This window comes from Cavia porcellus, unplaced genomic scaffold (genome assembly GCF_034190915.1).
Source record: "Cavia porcellus strain 051 isolate PalLab524CR breed Dunkin Hartley unplaced genomic scaffold, mCavPor4.1 scaffold_1, whole genome shotgun sequence".
Classification (NCBI taxonomy): Eukaryota; Metazoa; Chordata; class Mammalia; order Rodentia; family Caviidae; genus Cavia; species Cavia porcellus.
This window is the reverse complement of record NW_026947484.1, coordinates 159,345,162-159,364,333: the sequence shown is the minus strand read 5'-3', so window position 1 is coordinate 159,364,333 and position 19,172 is coordinate 159,345,162. Positions and strand designations below refer to the sequence as shown.

Genomic DNA, 19,172 nt, shown 5'->3' with positions numbered 1-19,172 from the left:
TTGAGGTTTGAGCTTTTAACTCACTCATGCCAAGTCACTTGGGCTGAGTTTGTATCCAAACCAGTACCTCTGATTTCAAACCCAGCAGCCTGACTTCCTTTTCCTGATGGTGTCTCTGTGTCTGAAGAAACTAATTCAGCACTGTCTCCTGACACCATCTTGCTCTCACAGAATACAGATATTTCTTTTGAGTTTTACATTGGGAATGGAAATTTTTGATTTCTAAATCTAGATAACTAAAGAGACAAAGACATATGAGAGTTTTTTTTTAAAGTAACAAATGTGTCCTCAAAAATGATATTCTATTCTTTCAGAGTGTTTTCATCACTGCCATGTGAAGGAAGAAAAGGCAATGGAGAAAGATGCTGTGTTTTCAAATATCCCCTGTGCTTTAAGGAACTATAATTGTTTTTTATGACCAACATAATATCCAACATCTTTTAATAGGATGGAGTAAGTTCATTAGGAACACAGTTATAGATGGGCCTCAAGTTTCTCATATCTGAAATGGAAATTTATAGTCATAATTTCATAGAGATGTGGAAATAAAACATCTATCCATTGTAATTTTTAAAAAGAAGTTATTTTCTCTTTCTCCCTGCATGATATAGATTCTACAGTTACAGAAACCCTGATTTTTATTCCCAAGTTATGCACAGTCAAGTGGATTTTAGTATTTGAAGACAGTCAGAGAAGGAGGAGGGACAGTGGGAGAGAGAGAGAGAAAAGAAAAGGAGGAAGGGAAAGAGGAAAGACAGGAATAAGAGAGAAGGAGGGAAAGAGGAGGAGAAACAAGGCTGGAAAGGTAAAAAATATTAAAATCAAGTGGAACCATGCTTCCTTCTCTGAATAATCTGGTGGTGTTCACTAACAGAGACAGGAAGCAGAGTCATCCATCCATGTCTTTTCCCCCAGTAGAAATATAACAAACATAAAAAAATTACAACAGTTCTTATAATATTACTAGAAATTGGTGATTAGTTCCAAAAGCAAAACTTCTCGCTTGAAAGGTTTTCAGCTATTTGTTTTTATTATGTATCCAAGGGTGGGATTGTTACCAAAATAGATTTTAGAACCAATAGTATTATTGGGACATACAATTATTCATTTGTTTTTCAGACAACTGACCAGATGTCTGACATAAACCTGACAGAAGACTTTCCCAACACCTTGTCCAGGGTAGGTCCTAACTGGACTCTTGCTGTTGATGGCATCTCTAAGAACTAGTTATTTCTATCCTCACAAGCCTGTCCCCAGGTTTGAGTAACTTCTCCCACAATGGGAGAAAGTTAGGTTCTTTTATAGTCTTGAAGTCTGAGTGAAATGTAAAGTTATTTTCCATTTCTTGCAACCATTAGTATATAAAGAGATATTCTATGTAGCTACTTAAAATTAGCCTTTAATGGGGAACCATTTAAAAAAATTATTTATTCAGCTTTGTACCAGATTAGTATCAGGCGGGTGTTGGGCAAATACCACTGTGACTGAGAAAACATAGCAAGGGTGATTTTAGAAATGTGCTTGGAGTTTCATGATTTTTCCAAAAACAGTTGCATAACTTCCTACAACGTAAGCCCACATCTTCCCAATCAACCACTGTTTTTCCTTTTAAATTGTGGGGTGGAGGGGCACAGGGATATGGCAATGAGATGAAAATGGTAGCCCGGGGAATTTTACCAGCACAAACAAAACACATGCAGGAGAACAAACAGGGACCAATATGCTGTGTGATTCTCAGTGATCTTCAGAGGCCCCCAGAACACCAACATAAATCACTATCGACAGTCAGATTTGGGAATAAAGGAAATAGGAGAAGCACTTGACCCAGAACCCAAGATGAGACTTTCACTAGGGAATCAGTCCGAATAGAACTGCATGTTATACTCTTTTTATTAAAGTTTCTAGGAGCACGGATAAATTAAAATCTTCAAATAAGCTTGTCTGACTCAAGAAAACCATAGCAGGAGCACTGGTGATTACCTTTTGTGTTCAGTAAAAACATCGTACACCTGTTTGAATGCCCTCTCATTTAGATGACTTTATAAACCCATAAATATCTCCTTTTAAATGTGTCACATCTGGTTTCCTTTCAAACTCAAAGCCCTAGAAAAGTATGTGGTTCTGATTTGGAAATTTGTATGGAGAAACCTACTTAAGGCAGTGAAATCAACCTAAATTGAGACCCTACATAGGAATCTCATAACCTCTCCTCTGTCTCCACTTGACTTTGGTGACTTACAATTTGATTTACAAACAAGGACAAAGATCTTTCCTTTCTCCTGCTTTATGAAATTTGTTATACTATTTTTTTTTTTTTTTTTTTTTTGGCAGGGGAAACTCCCAGATATTTCCAGGTCAGAAATATCACTTGTGAATTGACTTTCTTAATCGTAGCCAAGGCTGCCTTGTGTCCTTGAGATATGTGATCCATTCCTAAATTAAGTCTCTCAAGCAACAAAAAGGTCAGCTCTTGTGATCTTAGCGTTTGTATTTAGCTTCTTCTCTAAACCAACCAACTCTCCAACTGTGAGCTAAGCTTTCCTCCCAAATTCTTATGCTGAAGTTTTAACTCTGTCCCTCAGAATGTGATGTTATTTAAAAACAAGTTCATTGCCGTTAAGACCAGATAGGGCAGGCTTCTAATCCAGTGTGACTGGTTCCCTTGTAAAAGAAAGAAAGATCTGGGGGGACACTATGTGAACACAAAGGCTGAGACAGCAAGATGGGTGCACCCATGAGCCCAGGGATGGACACCAGTTTTGGACAGCAAACCATAAGAGGTTAAGAGTGAAGAGGCATAGAACAGATTCTCCCTCCCAGCCCATGGAAGGAATCAAATGGCCGACACCTAGATCTTGGACTTGGAGACTATAAACTTCTCCTATAGTGCATGGAACTTTTTATAGCATCTTCTATCTGGTAGTCTCAGCATAATCTCATTGGTCGGTAGTGATTTCCTTTTTATCTCTGCTTCTGTCACAAAATAAGAGACATGCGCATCAGCAGCTGCAGGAGTTAGCATTGAAAGAGTGGCAAATTTCATCAGTTATTGTCTTAGCCTTCCAAAGGACTAAAAAAAGGAGGACAATGTGTTATCTGCTAAAACTTTCCCTTAAAAGAATACTGCAGAGCTCTCTGGACACATTCCAATACCAAGGACCATTTTCACAGAAGTGTGTCCTGAGCCTTAAACAGACAGATCCAGTGGGCTTTCAATCAATGCCTTTAAAGGAGTTCAGCAGCCCAGAGGAATTTAAGTGAGAAAAAGAAATAACCAAGTTGTTTATTATCAGGACGGGGAGAGGAGAGTGATCCTGACCAGATGGGAAGTTAAAAAGGATCCACAGAATTAAAAATGAAGAAGGAAGTTAGTGTAGTTGTGTAGTATGTAGGTTGAAACTGTGATTTTCCTAATTCTGGAGAATTTGATGAATTTTCCTGGTCTTTCAGCTCAGTCGTGGTTTTAGCTCTGTGAGGTACACCTGACAATTGTAGTTTTCAAGCTTTAGCATGATAAGACTTTTCAGAACGTTTCTCAGATCCAGGTTACTGGGCTCCACATCCCCAGAGTTTCTGACCCAGTAGGTCTGGGTTAGAGCCAAGAATCTGCATTTCTAACAAATTCTCAGGGGATGCTGCTGTTGGTCTGGGGTGACACATGAGGAACGGCTGGATTCTATGAGAGTTTTCATACCTGTGAGATGGGAAAAATTGCCTGCAAAAAGCAAAAAATCCCAGGCCCTATGCCAGTCTTTCTGACTCATAATCCCCAGGGAAGTAGCTAGGAATTTTTATTTAATCATCTTTTGGTGGTTAGTATACTTAAGCGAGGGTGAAAAATGCCATGCCTAGCCTGTGTTTCCTGGTAGCTGTCATTTTTCTGCCTGGTATCAGTGAATTTTGCAATATGGCTGTAGTTGTGCAATGAGTTATGCACAACCACTAGGTTCAGTGAGCTGATTCTTCTGGTCCTGTAGGATGAGTACAGAATCCTCCTCTTCCCTGGAAGGTACATAAGGGGACAGTAGCACTTAATTCCAGCTGACCCTGGTACCATGGTACAGTCCAGAAATACCCTGACACAGGAAGTTTGGTGATGTGGCCTTCACTGGTAAAGCTTCCTGATGCTTCTTTCACCTTCTTATGTTATAACCTACATCCTGTTCCATATATTAGTAGAAACTCTAGCTTCTGTCTTTCCCTTTTACCTTCAAAATCACTTACATGTTAACTATACTGAAGGAGTTTTATTTCAAAACCACCTTCATTGTTGGCAAGAATATTTTTGCTGACATCTGAGGAGGAAATTCCATTGGTTCCACAGCTTAGTTAAAGATAATTCAAGACAGTTCTTCAAAGAACAGTTGGAGATGTGCAAATGAATTACAGTAAAATAACTCAGAACTTTACCTCTATGCTGCTTTGGTAATAATTTCTCTCAGATCCAAACTACAATCTCATAGTCAACATGGAGGCATCTTGTAAATGACTGTCTTTGGACACCTTTGCATGCTGAAGATTTACAGTGTTCTTAAAAATGATGGCCTCCTATAACTTAGTTTTGTTTATTCTTTGCAACAATATTATAAGTTAGGTGTGTCGGTATCTTACCAATAAGGAAACAGGCTGAACAAAATAAGATAGGTCAGAGCTTGTTTTGCTGGAACATTATACTATTCTGTTTTTCAAGCAATGCTGGATCAGCAGGGAATGCATGCTTATAATCTCAGAACTCAAGAGGCTGAGGCAGGAGAATCACTGTGAGTTCAGGACCAGCTGAACTACATAGTGAGAACCTGGCCCAAAAGCACCTCCCTCCAAAGGAATGAATGAATGAAATTGAAATTTCAATTTTTTAACTTTTCCTTGAATTTCCAAGATCACATTTAAATTTCTCCCAACTATGAAGAACTTGTGATACTTTCTCAGACTTGTCTGCTACTGCCACAGAATCTCCACCTGTTTTAAGAAAAAGCTTCAAATTTGTTCCATCATTGCAAAACCATCAGTTGTGCAGAGCTATTAAAAATTGGTTGCTAGTTAGCTGTTTTAAAGAACACGAAGATGCTTGGGGCTTGAATCACCTGGAATGACGGCTTTTACTCAAGCTTTCCTAGTTAGTTACTGTACATCCTCTTTATATTTACCAGCAAGGATTTGTCAGGCATCATAAATCATAGAGAAGAAAAAGGAAACATTCGTACAGGAGAGCAGGAAAGAGGAATAAATGGAGAAACAGACTACAGTGCAGATGTTTTAATGAGAAAGGTGGTTTCCTGAAGGAAGTGGCAGTGGAGCTGATTTGTAGAAGATGGGTTGGATTCGTCAGCCAGGGAAGAGGAGCAGGAAGGGTAGTACAGAAGGAACATGAGGTGCAAATCATGAGCCACAGACAGCAGCCTGGGATCACTGGAAGACAGGCTGGAGGCAGAAGAGAAGATCAGAGCCAGGGCAGAGAGAAGACTGGAGAGAGCTCTGCGGACTGATTGAATTCTATACTGAAGGTCACAGGAAAATACTGAAGGTGTGCAGAAGGGAAGTAACAGACAGATTTCCGTGTCATCAACAGAAGTCTGCGGTGGCACTGGGGGGTGGAAGTTGAGTCAGGGCCCACGCTCAAGAGCATGACACTGAAGTCATTCAGATAGGCAAGGACCGAGGCGTGCAGTGTTTCCTGGAAGTGAAGACACAGAGGGGTCGGGAGACATTTGTGAGATTAGATCCGTGCACCTACAGAGGAAAGGGACCAACTTGGCCTTTTCAAAATTTTTCTCAACATTTTTTTAAAAAAATCTATATTATCTTTTATATGTATCCCCTTCATATTTTTGTTAACATGACATTTAATTAGTTTTGCTTGAAAAGCTATTTTTCACTCTTCACTACTAGAGCAGCAGTGTTTCCTCTCCCATCTCAGGATCTAACAAGTAATACGGGGCACACATTACTACAAAGCCTTATGTCCTATGTCTTACTTATTTTTATTAGTAGTCATTATTTAGTTTTCTCCTATACTTTAATAATCCTGGGGTTTTTGTACTGTATATTGTCTTCTTCCCTTCCTGGGCCATAGTATTTTAATGCTTATTACTTAATTTTTCATGGTTTGGATGTACATCTGTCATTTGATTTTCAATTATTTTCCTAATACTACTTAAATATTTCTTCTGTAACTCCAAGGTATTTAAAGGGATTTAGCATTTGAGTTAAAGTTAAATCAATAAACTGATTAAAGCCACAACTGAAATCTCCAACTTTTATTAAGAAGTCAATAAAGTACCATTAATTACAGAGGCTTTGGTGTTATTTCTAATATAGAACATTATACTTTGCTCAAAGAAGTAATAAAATGTATATTTTCAGTTTTCTTCATATATGCAAATTACGTTCATTTTATCCCGTAGATAATATATCTTCCTTAATATCTTCATTTACCTATAGGTATAGAATTAAAATTCAGCTCCAATGCCAAGGTAATACAGTGCCTAGCCAGCTAAAAGAGAGGTTATTTAATTGCAGGTTTATATTTATTTAATGATTTTTCCTAAGAGCCTGTATCCCTTGTTCAAGAATTCATTTATAGCTGTTTTCTTCCAGAAGTCTAAATATGGTTTTCCCGTACTGCTCAGATGGAAAGACTGACCAAAATGGTACAATGGCAAAGAGGAAAAGAGTCAGAGAACCAACCTCACCTTCAGTGTCATAGCGCTCACTGATCTCGATAAGCATCATCTCCAGGCTGGCCCTGTCTGGAGCTTCTGCTGGTCCATGTCTCTGTGCCTAGCACAGCCTAGCTAGCCTCTGCAGGTCACGAGAGGTATCACGCCTGGCCCCATTCAAAAGGACCTTACAGTCTGGTTGAGTATTATTATTTTTTAAGCCCTTAAATATATTTTATACAAGTGATGTTTACATAAAACATTTCACATTATGAAAATAAAGCTTTAGAAAGAGAAACTCTTCTTTCTATTGGATGGGCCTAGAGGTTTTTAAATAAAAAACAAATAAATGCCTAAATTCATGAAAAATGTGAACGCAAATATTTTAAGGCAGCAATGAAGTAGTCATCGTAATTAAAAGTCTAATCAAGGTTTATGCTATACAGACACTTAAAATACGTACATATTGATTGCTATATACTAATAGAATTTCTTTTGTTTAAAATATTCTAAGTATTGAGGGTGTTGAAAAAGAATTTTTATTAATAAGGTCTATTGGTACATTTGAATATACATAACGTTCATTTTCATCATTGAGCACGTGACTTAGCTCCACTCCTCTGCCCCATTCCCTTACTCTTCCTCTACCCCTCCTCCCCTCTTTATTTACAAGTTTTGTTTCTGTTTTATCCTTCTTTTCTTGTTTGTTTTCCCTACCTTTTTTCCACCTTTCTCCTCCTTCATTCCCCTTCCCAATGGGCATTTCCTTCTTAATTCATAATATCTAGTAGACATGCTGGTCCTTATTTACACTTTTGATTTCTCACACCAGCGAAACAATGCTATATTTATATATGTTTGATCAATTTATTTCACTTAAGAGATGATCTCAAGGGTTATCCATTTACCTAGAAATGTCTCAAGTTGATCCTTTCTATGGCTGAATAGAAGTCCATTGTGCAAACATAAACACACAAAAAAAACAAAAAACAATAATAAACCCACATCTTCTTTACCCATTCACTCATTGATGGGTATTTGGAATGTTTCTAAGCTTTAGATATTACAAACTGTGATATGTCACTATTACAAACTTACCTATTACAATCTGGGAGAGCAAACTTTTTGTTCTTCAGTACTTTACATGATTTTCTTGTAACTTTTATTAATTGCTTGATTTTAAGTTTTTCCTCACAGATAATAAGGCATACCGATTTAACTGTATTTGAATTTTCATGTATTCTGCATACCATAGTAAATAATTATAAGAGAGAAAGAAAGAGAGAGAGAGAGAGAGAGAGAGAGAGAGAGAGACAGAGAGACAGAGAGACAGAGAGAGACAGAGAGAGACACAGAGAGAGAGAGAGAGACTCTGCTTTTCTCTTCTCTCCTTGGGAATTTGGACAGATATAAATTCTGATGGAAGCCCAGTTTTCTAGACCTGATATTGCTCTTTTCCCTAATCTTGGTGAGCTCTCGGCAGGGCTTGCCCTGTCTTACACATTACTCTAGATCTGCCTTTTTTGGGAGTGGCACAGCCTGGCTTTTTGACTGTTTTTCTCTCGCACTGGGTTGTAATGGTGCTGAGTGCAAACACTTGTGCTGGAAGAGAAGGGAGGCGGGAGCAAGCGGGAGTTAATTTAGGCTAATGCCAAAGTCAAAGGAATAATGTTACCGACTATTATATACAAGGGTGATCACAAAGACAGGGGCTGTTTAATGTTTTTGAAGAATTTATTACTGTAAAAGACATCTTCCCACTGATCCTCAAAGTCCGCCCCTTGCTTGGAACACACTTGTCCCATCTATCTGTGCTTCGGAAGCAGTTCTGGAAGAGCTCTTTCGTGAGTGTCTTTAGTTGTGCTGTTGTGGCTGCCTCTTTAACTCTCATGGTCACTTTGACTCGGAGGCAGAACCAGGAGTCACAGGGCGACATGGTGGAGGAGGACACATCAGAATGTTATAAGAGCCTGCTGTTCTGCATTGACTGACGCCTAACAGCAGCAGGCCCTGTATTTCTTATCACATCTCAGACAATCAAGAAAGAAGAATGACATCCAGAACTGCCACAGAAAATGGCAAGAATGATGGGATAAGTTTTTCAAAGTGAAGGAGAGTATTTGGATGAGGATCAGTGGCAAAGCATCTTTTCTTGTAATAATTTTTTATTTAAACATGCTATATTTTTATCTGTCCTTGTATATTAATACTAATATTATACATACACTAATACATATATACATATATAATATTATGTATACATGGAACCAAGTCTACATAGGCCACTTATAAAGCATACTATTAAATGTTTTATATATGTATTCCAAAGAGCTTTCTAGTAGTTTCTATAATTACAGCAAAACTGTCAATGAGTCACCATTAACCCTTAAAAAACATTTTCTGGCAGTGTTCCTAAGGACTTTTATTTTGAGAATTGGTTTTATCACCATGGAAACCTCACTATGTAATGCTGAAAAAAATCTGTTTACTATAGACAATAATGAAAACAATGATGAAGGCACTTAGAGATACCAAAAATCATGTTGCAGAGTCAGGACCCAGGGTACCTAAATGCACATGTAACAGAACATGGTATTTTAGATGATCATAGCATGCCATGGATTAGCATCTCATGGGTTCCTGTGAAGTCTACATGAAATTTTCCTGTGTATGTTTCATTCAGTTTTGCTGTGAAACCAAAACTGCTCTAAAACCAAAAGTTTAAAACAAGTCTCAGAAATATTTTAGGCTGGCATTTCCATCAGATTTCAGACTATTTAGAAAAGATCATTCCATTTTATGAGAAATATGTTTGTCAAATAGTCATTATGTTTCAAAGCATTCCAGTTACTTTATTACTTTCATGGAATGAGTTTTAATATTCATAATTACAGTGAAATGAATGTGACTATCCTGCTGGACTGGAGACCTTTTAAAATCAGGGACATTTAACATAAAGTTTCTCAAGTTGAATGACAACATGGAAACAGAGGGTTTTCCATTGTATTTATTCACATTTTAAACTGCTAGTTGGGTGATATGGTTTCTGTCTTGATGTTCTGACAAAGCCTCATAAGCTCATAGGCAGAGGTCAAAGGTGATTTGACCCTGCAGGAAAGGGGGCCAGTACTTATCAGTGATGAGTCCACTGCTGAGTTTATCACTAAATGTGATGCTCGAGGTGAAGTCTGGTTGGAGGAGGTGGGTCACTGAGGTGTGGCCTGGCTCTGCCCCCTCCTTCCTCCCTTGATCTGGTTCATCTTCCTGCCCACCATGGCATGAGCAGCTCTCCTCTACCAGGCCCCTCTGCCATGCTGCCCTGCCTTGGAGCCAGCTGACCACAGACTGAAACCTCTACAATCTGTGAGCCAAAATAATCCTCTCCTTCCTTAAGGTGTGTGGGTGTCAGGCATTTTATCCCACTAACTAATAAACTAACAAAGACATCTTGCTTCTGAATGCATCTTTTGCTGATAGTTTACTAACTAAATGGTATCTTTCTAGGCGCCAGACACTATTCTAAGGCTAAGAGATCTACAGAGAAACATAAGAAAAATACCCTGTTCATCATGCTTTAGTTTTGTCAAGGGACAAGATATACCCAATGAAACCATGCATTATAATAACCATCAAAATAATTAGTATGCAACTTCAGAGCTGGAGATAGAAGAATAGAGATAACAAACATACTTAAATTATTCAGGAACAAAAAAGTCAAAGCAAGATTTGAACCTATGGAAAGTGGTAAATTTGACATTAACAAAAACAGTTGTGAAATGTTATAGAAGAAAAAGAAACCAAAAAAAAAAAAAAAACAAGAAAGAAAAACACATATGTGTTTAAATTTTATTCTGCCCATGATATTTAAACCCATACATGAGGGAACCAGTTTATAGCAAAAATTAAAAACTCATTAAACAGTTGGAGATAAATCTGGAATAAGGATTAAACACTGTTAATACTTAACTGATTATTGCCCTACATGTTCTTTCTGTACATTATCATCATAATCCCACAGGTAAATGTTATTATCTTTTGTTTATAGATTACTTTATTGCAACTTGATGAGATTAATTAACTTTTCCAAGGTCATTGAGCTTACAAGTGGCATAGACAGATTAAAATGCAAGTTGGACTCTAAAACCCATGATGTCACTGTTACACTGGATTGTCTTATAGGAAGAAAAGTACACTGGGAATAAAAAGAAACTTGCACTTGAATCTGAATTGTTATTTATCTTAGCTGTGTAACATCAGGCAAACCTTCTACAAATTGGCTCTTTTGTAAAGATTAAATAATAAGTGGACCATGCTAGGTAAGCACATAGATGGATGATGATCAGGTAAGTGTGCTAAGGTTTGGGTGCTGAAAGCCCTGCCAAGGCCATGTGCTAAGCCTTGGTGTTCAGTCTATGAGAGCATTAAAGCATTTTCAAGCTGATATTGGAAAGTCAAACCGTGAATAGAAAGATCTCCTCATGTGTTCTAATTTGGGTAAAAGAAAGGATAGAACTTTTTGGAGACTCAACCTAGTGGAAAGAAGTTGGGTAACTGGGGGGACTATCCTTGATGAGAAAATCAGGTCACTAGGAGTGTATCCTTGAAGAGGAGGTGAGGTAGCTGTGTCGTGTCCCTGAAGAGGGCACTGGAACTCTGGCCTCTTCCTGTTTCCCTCTGTGCTTCCCAGTGAGACGTGAGCAGCTCTGCTCCACCATGATTTCCTGCCATGATCAAAGAAAGGACGGAGTGACCATGGACTGAAACCTCTGCAAACTGTGAGCCAAAATCAATCCTTTATCTTTTCAGTTGGTTTTTCTCAGGGATTTTGTCACAGTTATGCAAAGCTAAGATGAGGGGGCGTAGACAGCATACAATGGTGGCAAAATACTGTGTGCTTGGTAAAATTCATTGACCTTAAAGCTGAAAAAGAAGGTGGTGTATAGCACCAACACTCTGTTAACAACCATTTCAAAAATGGGTTTGAAAGAAAACAATTGTAGTTTGCAGCTAATTTATTCATAAGCAGTCCAGATTTTTAAGAATGATGTGGCCATTGTTTAATCAAGCTGACAGACGCCACAGTGGATTCACAGTGTGGGCCCTGTCGTTACACAGCTGGGTCCATGGTTTTATCTCTTCTAAGAGGTCCGTGCAGGTGACAGCATGGCCCTGGGCACAGTGTCTCAAAGGGTGACCCTGCACACAAGTGCTGAACTAAGTGAATGGGGAGGGAAGAGAGAAAAAGAGAAAGGCAAGAGGAAAGAAGGTTGGCTGGATTTAAAAGCAGGAAAGAATATGTCAGCTGAGAATCTAAGATGACTCCAAGTAGTTTGTAAAATTTTTGCAGAATTTTTGTTTCAATACAAACGAAATCCTTTTACTTCATAAAAAAGTAAAATTTCATACAGAATAACGGTCTGTGATTAATTTAGCCTCTGGTATGTGACCTGAGGGGAACATGTAAAGAATCCTGAATTGATCATTATTCAAGAATAAGCTAAGGAGTCAGAGGGCTGTGTCTGGAGATTTTATTCCTCTAGCTGAATAGTTAATCATGCAGCCTCGTAACTGTTTATGGGACTTCAAGAGTGCCCTTAGCTGGCCTCCTTTTTTCTTTCAAGGCAGAAGAAATAGCAATTAAGCAGATTCCTGACTTACTAATGACCCATAACCAGCAAGTAAATTTAGGAACTTGTATTCCCAATCATTTCCCAGTGGGCGCAGTGTCTCCACTGTGTTAATCACACACTCGCCGTAAACACGCGCTGTCATGGTGTTCTCTGGCTTCACTATTGCATTAAAAGTGCTTTTCTACCCTATTAAGTGCATGTCCTACCAAGGGAATTCTTGCTCCCAGTGTGTTTGCATTTTACTGTCAAAAACTTACCCTGATTTTTCAAGCTTGTATTGTGAAACTTATATTGTAAAGTCTATGGAAAGGTTTCCACAGCTTTCTAATTCAGGTAAAGGTCTGAAGTTGGAGAAAAGTCCTGGGCTAGGAACCTCTTGTTCATTTTTCCCACCAACTATCACCTGTGCAAAACTGCTCTGGTTCTTAGAAGTTTGCCCAGGGTCCATCAAAGAAGTCAACTTCACACTCAGAGGCATGGACTATAGGATGAAACCGGTCCCAGTATGTATGACAACCAAGAAAGACGTTGAAATAAAAAATGAGACAAAAATAAAGATTTGATGCAAAGTGAAAACATAAAATTCGCATTCTGAGGCAGGAAGAAATACACAAACTCAGGAAGGCAGGGATTGTATAAAAAAGTCCAGCTCTGCTCTTTTCATTATCTGCTAGAATAGAGAAGGAAAGATGCAGTGAGTACAGAGATTTCTTTCTAATTTTGTGGTATGGGAGTCAGACCTAAACAACAAATATGCTCCCCTTGTTGCAAAGCCATCCTGATGGGACTAATTACACGTGCTTTATAAATAAAGCAATCAGAGGTAAGTCAAATGGACAAATAATCTCCTCATAAAACACACACTAATAAGTGTATAACTAGAGTCTAAAAAGAAGGGCATACAAAGTGAAATAGCCGTAAAACATATTTTTGTCCCATCAGTCCAACAAAGTACATGTTGTGTTTATTTTTTAATCATATACGATGCTGCTAACAGTAAAGCAAAGCAGAAACTTTGACACATTGCTAATAGAATTTTCCGTCTCTCTAATTTGGAAAACTATCTTGCTACACGCATCTCACATTATCTATTGTGTAAAGACTTCTTATGTTAAAAAATTACAAACATAAAATATCCTTATGAATCTCAGCCCATAGGTAATGATGCAGTATTTATCATGGTGTTAAATGTGACCACAGATTATGGTTATGTTGAACTACAGTATACACTTTTAATAGACTTTTATGTAAATATTAAAATTACTCTGCAAAGAAATTATAGTCTATGAAATTCTTATTTTATATTAAATGATATAAAACAATATTCAATAATACATCTGTAATATATGCATATAAGACAAAATCAACAAACTACAGAGAAAAATAGAAAAATATGTAATACAATAATAGGCTTTTTCCTGATTCAAGGAACTAAAGTTTAGTATCTTTATAATTTTTTTTTCATTTTTCTGTTCTATAGGGAACATGGATTCTTTTTTATGGTGTGGGAAAATACAATAAGATTTATTTCCAAAAATAAAAAGAATGGTAGAATGAACCTACCCCAAAAAAGAGATGGAAAAAATATATCCCCTCTTTTTATTTCATTTTTCCGGGGGGAACCTGTGCTGACAGCAGAACAGTGGCGAGGTGTAAGTATCTACAGCGGATAGATATTAGGGAGAGGGACAGGGTTTGTAAGGAACAGTCCAGGAAAACTGTTGACCGCGTACCGTGTGAACTACGTTCTGAGTCGTCCAGCATATCCCTATCTTGCAGGCCTGGCCGCAAACTGTGTTTCCGCTGAAAATCACGCTATTCAGTTCCTCCTCTGAATCACAGTGCGGATCTCCAAGTTATCTCAACCACAAGAAGCCAAATGGCCGGGGAAGCTGGCCAGCCTGTGTGACCCCACGTACAGACACAGTGTCCTTTGTAGAGAAGACTTTGCACTTGTAGATGGCTAGGGAGAGGGCTGCGGGCAGCGGGCTCATGCTGCATTTGAATGCAAAGGTCAACTTTGTGACTAGTGGAGTGTGTTATCCTTGAAAAACAATTATTAGAACATTTCGCTCCCATCCTCTCTTTAAAAAAGCCACACAATTCATTAACACCCAACTGGACCTTGAGTTCAATTAACACCGTTGCCCTGTGTTCCCTCACAGAAATACTGGACAGAGGCGCTGGAGGGAGGAAATGAAGGCTTGAAATTCAATATAGTCAATCCTGCGTCACACTCGGCACGATGTTCCCTGCTCTAGAGTGCTTGTGCACTGAAGCACACATTTTCATACCGAATCAATCTCATGCAGAGGGCAGGCACAAGAGCGCTGGCCATGCGGTGAACACACTGCCTTCTGATGTGTAATTAAAACGGTCACTTAGCCTTAAAATACCCCGGAGACGGTTCTTAGGAAAAACCAGGAACACGCAGGCTTTCTCGTGGCAGGAGAATTGATTTCATAAGACCCAGCCTGGAGCCAGCCTCAGAGAAGCCTGCGTCTGAATTGCTTTAAGTAGCAGTTTAAAGCGGGAATCGCTTCTCGAGGTCCTCCAGCCGCCGTCCTTCACCACGGATGCCTGCTTATTGTGCACGGTAATTCCTAGAGATTGTCTGCCTGGGAGGCCCAGCCCCGGGCAGAGGGAGCCAGGGCAAGGCTGCGCCCCAGATTCCGGCAGCTTCTGTCTGTCTCACCTCTCCAAGGGGTCGCTCCACATCCAGGCTGAGGGCCACTGGCGGGGCAAGGGCGAGGACCTGGATGCGTAGTTGTTTGTGTGGTACCTGATCTGTGAACAGACAGAGGGTTTCAGGGGACACAATTACTGATTATGACTCCAGTTGGTGGGTGACAATTCCTCGAGTGTTTTCAAAGGAAATCAAAACGCTCGTGAGCCTGTGCGTAACAGCGATCGTGATTCGGTAAGTAAATATATTTTAGGCACCGGCTCCCTGAGACCCACGCATCCCTACTTCTGTTTTTCGCTTCTTACCCTTTATCCCTTCTACACACAAGCCAGGAGAGTGGGGCGGATGTGACACATTCACCCCTCGCTAAAGATCAGACAAGAGCTTACTGACTTCAAGGGGTTCCATGCAGGCAAATCAAAATCTATCCACTCCCTCCCCCGCCCCAGCTGACTGGTTTTCAGGATTTCCTATTGCTGTTAGAATAAAGACCAGAATTTTTAACTTGAGCTTGAGGGCCCTGATCAATCTGGCTTTTGGCTAAACCTCTAGCTTCATTTCTAACCTTTTCCCTTTTGTTCTTGCGTGCTTACACCATGATGGTCATCTGTGAAGATTATAAAGAGCGTTATTCTCCTTTCTACCCCAGGGCCTCTGCACTTGCAGTCTCTCTCTCTCTCTCTCTCTCTCTCTCTCTCTCTCTCTCTTTCTCTCTCTCTCTCTTTCTCTCTCAAGTTTTCTTCCACTTCTTTACTACCTGGCCAGCTCCCACTCATCAGACAGGTCTCAACTTGGAAAAACACTTCCTCAGAGGACCTCTTGGTCCCCTACTGTAGAACTGTAGAATGCTACATTTTAAGGAATTCATTATAGTTTGAAACTAATACTCACTCAGTGCTAACTTGTTTAATATTTGTCATTATACCTCATGTATAAGCTTTGAGACAGCAGGATCCATATCTTGTTTGGTTACCAGTGCTTGCCCAGGAAATGATTACAGTACCTGGCATACAGGCTGTGGTCAGCACAGATGACTGACCTTTCTGGTCCTGAGCCCCACCCCTTAGTCACATTCTCTGAATCCTAGCCTAAATCCATCAGCTTAACCCAAAACTCCTGAGAACAGTTTTGTCACAGTTGAAAATAAAGTTTCTTTATACATTTCTCAGTAATTCTCTTACAAAAAAAAAAAAAAAAAAAAAAAAAAAAAAACAGAATGACTCAAATTCTTGCACTCATTACAAGAAAAAGAAAAAAAAAACAGAATGGAAAGGAATCCAGCATTTCCTCAGTCTTTTATATCGGCCGACTAGAGCAGTTTTTCTTTCAAAGAAAGCAGCGAATGTCTGACGCAGCTGCCTCTTCCAAGCGCAGGGCTGTACCTAAACTATCCACATAGACCCGTGGGCTTCCATTTTTATTTTTTCCTTTTTGGTCCTGGGGACTGAGCCCAGTGTCACATGCACGCTGGACAAGTGCTCCACACTGAACTACATCCCCAGCCCTACTCCCATAGATTGGTAGATTGAGATGGGGTCTCGCTAAATTTGCCCAGCCTTGCCTTACACTTGCAAGCCTCTTGCCTTTGCCTCCCAAGTACCCAAACTTATGTACAGCCGAGGCAAGCTTTCCATTTCGTGGCTTGTGCTAAACAAGTGAGAGATTTCTGTTTTAGGAAGGCATTCCCTGAAGGCTGTGCAATGACCTGTTTGCTTGGCATCAAGAATTACACTTCAAATCATCACCCTTTGTTTTTGACAAGTGCATTAGTTTGAACCATATGAAATTACGTTCTGATGAATTAGAAAGAGTTGGGTAGTCCTGCCCCTAAAAATGTCCTGTGCTTTACACTGTATAATTCTTCCAGAACGGTAGGTACATGTTGTTACACATTTGTCCATAGCTTATCCACAGTGAAAGTGGACCCTCATGAAAGCTGTGCACTATGGGAGAAGATAGTGTCATTAGATTCATCAGTGTAACAAATGTATATTTATCATGGTGGTAGGGGCATGTTAGAAATTTGTGCGCCTTCTGGCCAGTTCTGCTGTCAACTGCTTTTAAAATAAATCCTATTTTTTTTTTTTGTCTTTTTGAGACAATGGCTCACTATGCAGTTCCAGCTGGCCTTGAATTCATTTGCAGTCCAGGCTGGTCTCCATCTCATAGTGGACTACCTGCCTCAGCCTCCCAAGTGCTGAGATTATATGTGTGCGCCATCATGCCTGGCAATAAATCCTATTTTTAAAATCATTGTGTATTGGAAATTAAGTTTGGTTTAACTTGATAGCCAACTATTGTTTCTGACCCAAATTTTTCTCCAAATACATCCTTCACATTCTCTTTAAGACAAACCTGGGGGAGTCCTAGATATCTCTGAAAGATTCCCATGCAGACGGGATAAAGTCCTGCAGTACCTAAGATTCACCGCTGCCTGGATCCAGCCTATGCCTCGAGATTCGCCTCTGACCTGCACGCATCACTACCTGAATCCTTAACCTACTTACTCTGTCTGAGACCTAATTGCAATTGCATTTGTGGTGTGAACGGAGAGTGCTATTTCCTCTTTCTAAAATGCCTCTCTCCAGCTCTCCAGGACGAAATCTGCTTATCCTACAAGACCCAGCCTTTCATTTGCTTGGAAATATACCATTCTTTCTGTAGCATTTTATGTTACTCAGGGTATACTTATCCCCTTATTAGTCTCTTTGTCAGTTTCTCATCCTCGGGTTCATAATTAAACACCCCCATAAACACTGAATTGAATAGAATCCCAGGACAATGCCTGAATCTTTCTCAATGGCTAAAATCAAAATAAGACCCAGGGTTGAACAAGTATTTTCACCACTCATGAGAACCTACTAGGTGTAAGTTTCTTCAATAGCTACAGTGGCTTGTTCATACTTTAGAAATGTCCCTTAGCTCCAAAATGTGTACCCTGCATGTCCCACACAGTACCTTAGCGTATCCATGGTTACATTTCATATAATGCAACTGAATTGAGAAGGCACCTAGATATTTTTTTGTGTGTGTGTGTGAATAAATGAATGGTAAGTAAGTGCTATCTTCAGTCAAGTATTCCCAAAATCAGACCTTGAGCCAAGGATTTACATGCAAGTTGATTATTAAGTACTTTTTCTTGGGAGAAACCAATATTGAAGGCAGACAGTAGGAGGAAGAGAACGGTGGAGAGGGAGGGAGGGAGTTTCCCAGGAATCAGTCTCAGCCTGGTCCTTCAGGAACTCCGAGGATGGAGAGCTCTTCTAAGTGTGACCTGTCTTCAGACAAGTGATTTTCTACTCCGCGTCCATCACTCCCGGCTGCTTTAGGGAGACAGCACATCTAGGTTCTGCTGGCTCCGAAGGTCACCGTGTGAATAGCAGGAAACAGAGGGCGTAGGAGTGGCAAGCAGCGCTAGCGTGGGGCCAGCAGGTAGGAAACACCATCTGGCAGCCTGCATTCAGCCGGTAGGAGAGGAGCCTGCCATATGCACGGATTGGGAATCTGTGGGAGGTTTCCTTCCTGAAATAATCCCCTTCACACTACCAATTCCCGAGACAAAGCCTGTCTGTCATCTATAGGAAAAGCAATATTTTAAAACAGAATTACTTTGGGTGGGAGGAAGGGAAGGTAGAAATATTGATCTGAAACTCACCCTATGCCACAGAGATTTTTATGTCGAGGGACTTAGCGAATTGTGCTTGATTAGTCTGCCTGTCGGTTTCTCCCTATAAGCACTGAATGAAATAGAATTCGAGGCAAATAACTGACTTTCCCCAGGGCGAAGATCGTGAGGTCCAGGACCTAGCAAATCTTCGTACTCAGGAGAACGAAAACACTATTTTGCTCTTAATTCCATTTCCTGCTTGTCCTCTGTAATCCACGGTGACCTTTCACTCGCGGCAAAGCGAGGCCTCTCCGGAGCCTGCACAGGGCAGCTCCTCTTGCTTCTGCTTCAGATTAGCCCGCAGGGGAGCTATGAGCAGGGCAGCTTCTCCTTCTGGGTACAAGAGCCCTGGCTTTCCACTGAAGCAGTGTTGCTTACCAAGCCAGATTACAGGGCGCTTACAGAACTCAGCGAAGACATTAAGCATTATCTATGTGTTTGCAGAGGAGGAGGCTGATCCTTCAGTGAACTTGAATTCGACCCTTGGACCAAATTGTTTTCCTGTGGTGATTGTGATCTGTGACGGGTGA

The 19,172-nt window shown here is 40.0% G+C and overlaps 1 protein-coding gene across 4 annotated transcripts in view; it reads right to left on the bottom strand.

Moving 5' to 3' along the window:
- The window catches only part of Ptger3 (prostaglandin E receptor 3), a 172,355-nt gene that overhangs the window by 83,983 nt on the left and 69,200 nt on the right, over positions 1-19,172 (bottom strand). The window contains exon 3 of one of the 4 annotated variants that reach the window (XM_063258307.1): positions 10,492-15,076. The exons of the other annotated variants lie outside the window; for them this stretch is intronic. Within the exon in view, the coding sequence (XP_063114377.1) occupies positions 14,981-15,076 (96 nt within the window). The 3' untranslated portion in view covers positions 10,492-14,980. Of the gene's footprint in view, positions 1-10,491; positions 15,077-19,172 lie in introns of those variants that run through there. 4 annotated transcript variants of the gene reach the window in all.